This window comes from Atta cephalotes (genome assembly GCF_000143395.1).
Source record: "Atta cephalotes unplaced genomic scaffold scaffold00083, whole genome shotgun sequence".
NCBI classification, from domain to species: Eukaryota; Metazoa; Arthropoda; class Insecta; order Hymenoptera; family Formicidae; genus Atta; species Atta cephalotes.
In genome coordinates, this window is record NW_012130147.1 from 336194 (window position 1) to 341778 (window position 5585).

The following is a 5585-nucleotide window of genomic DNA, read 5'->3' on the forward strand; positions in this document are numbered from 1 at the left end:
TAACTCCTCCTCTCTCTCTCTCTCTCTCTCTCTATTTCATTATCTTATTAGACTTATCATTGAACATGATCAGACATAATGATATGGGAATACTAAATGTCATACAATTGTTTTTGCTTTATTACAATAAACAAAAAAGAGGAAAATATACCTCCTCCAGTTTACCAGATTCAATGGCGTCAAGCCATCTTTCTTCTTCGCTGCTAGTTCCACTATCTTTACCTTTGTTACCTTTTGGAATTTTTTTTTTGCAGCTGCTTTCGGAGAAGGTGCAGTACTTATTGCAGCTGTATTCAAACCACATGTTTTTAATATTTTTTCACGTTTATCCAAACTAGAAAATAATAAAAATTATTGCATATGTGTGTATCATGTGTATATATAATTTATAGGAATATTCTTAAAATTAAACGTGATATATTGCTACAAAAAAATTAATGAAAATCATTTTTTTCTTAGCAAAAGATATTGATAAAAGTCATTACTTATTCAAACTTGACATAACACATATTTTTATAATTAATTTTGAAATTGAAACTCTTAAATAGAAATTAGCTGAAGAATGTAATTTTGTATAATTGATTCCTTTAGCTTTCTGAAATACAATGCACAAAAAAAAAGTATAAGAAAATAAACACTATATAATACACATACCTCCGTTCATCTTCTTTTTTCATTTTTATTCGAAAGCTTTTCTTCCGATCAGCATCGGTTGAGATTTCTACAAAGGCATCGCTGTCATCGTGGATAAGCTTTTTTTTCTTGTGCTTTTTATGTTTATGTTTCTTATGTCTTTTCTGCGGCGAGACATCATTTGTATCTAACAAAATTCAATTAACAAAATCAAAATTGAATGAATCTTAACATAAATTATTACATTATATATTATTGTTATAACATGTACATTACATATGCATACAAAATTGATGTAAATACATTGAATATACAATTACCTAAATTTATCTCCTCTTCCGTACTTACATCTCTCGGCTTACCCATTAGATCAAAAAGCTAAATGATTTATCTGTCACACACCAAGATTGAAATTGCGTAAGGATAAATATGTGGACCTATTCACTCTGATTTGGGAAATTAGAAAATGTATGTATTATATACCATGTACTCGTGAATATAAACACCAAAATGATAATTAAAGTTGCGTGATATAGAGATAACTGTATTAAAATTATTTCGATATTTTCTGATATTTTTTAAGGTTAGGAAATTTCATTGCGTTGTAGACTGTATGTGCAGCACGGAAAATCTATAGTTTACGTTACATATATTATACATTTTCAGCACTGGCAGTGAATTTTGGAACACAGCCATAATTGTACTGACTAGTCAAAGCGACACAGTCATCATGTCATCTTTGTTTAATATTGGTAAAACAATAAGGATGTAATGATCCATTGTCATCACATCATGTCATTTGTGTCACTTATTGGAAGGCACACAAAATGATCTGTTCAACTTGTTTACACTTCTTTACACTTAAACTGAGAGAGATATATATATATATATATATATATGTATATATATATATATATATATATATTTAGCGCTGAAAAGAGAAAAAGCAAAGATGCTAAAGTGTGTTCCGTGCTCGCAACGCTTGTGGAATCATTTTATCCTTGTTATTTATCAAATATTAAACAAGGATAAACGACAACTTAATACTCGCGGCTTTGCGAGTATTAAGTGGAACGCAGCCTAAAAGTATAAAAATTATAAGCAAATCGAACAGATCTAAATATAGTTCAAAAGCATTTATCAGCATTTACGATTCTTGCAGATTTGCACTGGCCAATAAGTTTATAAATTCTAACATGTTCATTGATTATTGCGTTGCATTTTGCCGCGCGGCAAACTTTTCAAAGCGTTTCGAGTGTGCAAAACAGAAGCGTCATTTTACTGCGATTCATTTGGTGCTTCAAACGCTACAAAGCATTTGTAGCATGGATTAGCTGATCTATTTGACGCTGTAGAAGAAGCTCCGCACAATAAATGAAACAGAGAACAGAGAATAATAATTCTAACTTATCAGAAATCATGTATTGTGTGTATGAATACACAGTTTCTGAAATTCTTATTCTCTGTTCTGTGTTCCTTTTATTGTGCGGAATCTCGAACGCTCATAGTAGTTCTCACTACGTCATTCATACGTCATCACTTTCGCCCCCACTTCCGCCCCAACTGCCTCATCACGGGAGGTGCATTCTAAGCATTTGGCGTGAAAGTATAAGCGTGAAAAATAAAGATTTCTTCTTCATCATTATATATACGAATTGATATGTCGCTAAATATATTCAAAATATTTATTAAAATTGACACTGAATTTAATTCATCACAATGAAATTTTCTTTATGGTTACTCTCACCGATTAATTAGATCAAAATATGAGAAATATATTTTTTTTCTTATTTACACTTATTTACACTAATCCGCGTTTGATATTTATCGTGAGTAAAACCTTATTCAATATAAGAATCGGATTTTTATTTTCCCTTGTATAGGCTAAGATTGGCATCGATCTCATGCAACAAAAATTTAAATTCATATAGCGCTACAAATGCTACAATCGGTCCATTAACATAGCGATTGCAGCATTCGTAATTAGTGGACCAACTGGAGCGTAGAGTTTGGTGCATAGCGTTCAGATCAATTTTGTACGATCTTGAAACGAGGTAAAAATCACAAAATGAACAAATTTACTAGGCGTTGACCAATGAAATTATCAGTATTCTAGTAAATTCGTTCACTTTTATAATTTTCAATCGATCTCCTGTATCTTGAAACGAGGTGAAAATTATAAAGGTGAACGAATTTATTAGAATATTGATAATTTCATTGATCACTTAGTAAATTTGCTCACTTTTGTAATTTTCACCTCGTTTCAAGATACAGACTTAATCTCTAGAATCAATCCCCAGAACATAAGAAGCATCAAGTGGATCGCAGCTTGTATTTTACTGACCGTAATGTGCGTTTCCCCGGAGATCTGCAATAGATTTTTAAGCCTTAAGCCGCAAGGAATGGACGAATCATAATCACTTATTCTCCTCGCATTCGACTAGTTGGTCGATTTCTTACTCCTTAAAACTTAAAACACCTATTATATAGATCCGAATTTAGTCCGTAACCATCAGAGAGAAACTTAAAAGAGGACATAAGGTCTTTTTTCTAATAACCACAAAATGCCTACCGTCCTCTGAAAAAGTGAATGTAAACTATAGAGAAATATTCATTTTTACCATAAAGAAAATGGTTATGCAGTTTACATTCACTTCTTTAGAGGGCAGTAGGAAAGGGGGAAGGAAAAAGGCCTTCATGTCCTCTCAGGTTTCTCTCTAATTTCACCATTTCCACCTCCATCATATGTATTGTGCGTGCGCAACAAAACCGGATGTGTATGTTTGTCCATCATACGTAATAGGGTGCTACAGTACAATTTCTCTCGTTTTTTTTTGGCACGTTTCATCGCACTTCGTGGACAAGACTGATGAGAGTTACAGCATTGGTCTCTACGATATTCTGAGAAATTATCGCATTGAAAATCTCCTGCATGAGTTCATCCGATTCGAATTAATTTGCAGCTGAACCGTGAGCGGGTTCGTTTGTTTGTCCTTGACGCGACCGATGTGGAGACTCCACGCGAATCTCCTTGATAAATTATTCAAAGATGCAAATGCAGGAAACTGAAGGTGCGGATGGTGAGTAAATACGCTTTCTGAACTATAAAAACACACTTTAATATAATTTCTCAAGTTTTCTGTCATTCGTGACGGCTGTTTTCTTATTCCTCGGATAACATAACCTTGACTTGTTTATCGAATTGATTTTTATCATATTCCGAGATTAATCCCAAACCTTAATTATTTGCCAATAATAGATTTGTTCACGTTGCTCGGAATCCCCGAAATTTTTTACATTAGAACAAAATAAATATATATATATTCGATTGTTGAAAAGAGAGAGGTTGCTAAGTGAGTGTAAAAAGTGCAAGTAATACCAATAGATGTAATGTTTGATTTACTTACTTTCATTTGCAAACTTTTTTGATCTGCTCGGAAAGGTACGCATAGAATGAAATGAGAAATGCAAAAAATATCAATATTAGTTTTCTAAAATTTTTTGTCCTGTAGAACCATTTTTTTCACCATCTTTTGATATTTGTAGTTATTGATTTTCTGTACGCATATACATTTTAATATTCTATCAATATGAATATCGATTATTGTATTACACTGAAATACGCCAAGTCTTTCTTCTTTCAGGATCTCCATGGAATAACTCCAGTGGCTGCGATGAAGAGCGTAGGCTGGCTCCAAAGGAGGGTAAAAAGTCAAATGTATTGCCACTATGGGGCAATGAGAGGACTATGAATTTGAATCCTTTGATTCTCACCAACATACAGTCGTCGCATTATTTTAAGGTGAATCTGTATGAACTCAAGACCTATCATGAGGTGATTGATGAGATCTATTATAAGGTCTCTCACTTAGAACCATGGGAAAAAGGCAGCAGAAAGACTGCAGGCCAAACTGGCATGTGTGGAGGCGTGAGTATGTTTTCTCAACAACATCGGATTTTTTCTTTTATCTTTATCTTTGTTTTTTAATTATTAATGCATTTGTTGAAAGTCTAAGGCTTATAAAACATGTTGCACGAATATATTCGCTTGTACAGAAAACTGATTATATTGCACTAGCCAGCGATCTATGGACAAATTGTCAATTGAGAGTAATAAGGTGATTTGAATGTAGCAACACACACACACACACACACACACACACACACATTTATTTCATTATAATGCAACATCAATTATTACTTTAGAATAATTTTTGAAATTTAAGCACAATTGGAACCCTCTTTTTGCACTCTCTCTCTCTCTCTCTCTTTTCTCTTCTTCCTCTTCCTCCTCCTCCCTCCCCCCCCTCTCTCTTTCGTTCAATATAATTGTATCAATATTATTTAAATGTTTAGCTACTTGATTTGCATGTTTAGGAAACAAATTATTAATAATCATTGATAATTACCAGGTAAAATTATGTGTAGTAATATGCAGTAGAGATGAGGTTCTCAATGTTTGTTACAAGATAGAACAAAAGCACAGTATAATAGAAAGGAATCATTTAATTTTGTTAAAATGAGCTGTGAATTGAGCTATTTGAACGAAAAGTTTCGATGAATGCATTAAACATTTTCGTAAAAAGTCGCAAAATTTGTTATGCGTACGATGGTAATATTGCCAATGCTCGAACAATTTAAACACCTTGGTACTATTACTATCGCCAGAAACAAAGTGTTAACCGCACCACTTAATTACAGAGTAGCATGTATTCGGTTCATATATTGTACGGTAACACGAATGTGACTTAACTGACTGAGGGGGGGTGTAAATTTAGCGGTTCATGCAGGTACGAGGCGTGGGAGCTGGCGGAATTGTTTCCACGGCTTATTGTCTATTATACAAACTCTTCACGCTGAGGCTAACTAGGAAGCAGTTGAATGGGCTTATTAATCATCCGGACTCACCCTACATACGTGCCCTAGGATTTATGTACATTAGGTGAGTTTTA

General features: G+C 33.5%; 2 protein-coding genes across 2 annotated transcripts in view; one reads left to right on the top strand and one right to left on the bottom strand.

Annotated features, from left to right (window-relative positions):
• The window catches only part of LOC105624625 (laccase-1-like), a 7330-nt gene extending 6331 nt beyond the window's left edge, over positions 1–999 (bottom strand). The window contains exons 1-3 of the mRNA XM_012205981.1: positions 996–999; positions 655–820; positions 152–334 (exon numbers count right to left, since the gene is read on the bottom strand). Coding sequence (XP_012061371.1) covers positions 152–334; positions 655–820; positions 996–999 — 353 coding nt within the window. The remainder of the gene's footprint in view (positions 1–151; positions 335–654; positions 821–995) is intronic.
• A 2683-nt stretch (positions 1000–3682) lies between these two features.
• Positions 3683–5585, top strand: part of LOC105624599 (pre-mRNA-splicing factor 38B) — a 6787-nt gene continuing 4884 nt past the window's right edge. Inside the window, exons 1-3 of the mRNA XM_012205955.1 lie at positions 3683–3713; positions 4278–4561; positions 5424–5575. Of these exons, the coding sequence (XP_012061345.1) occupies positions 3683–3713; positions 4278–4561; positions 5424–5575 (467 nt within the window). The remainder of the gene's footprint in view (positions 3714–4277; positions 4562–5423; positions 5576–5585) is intronic.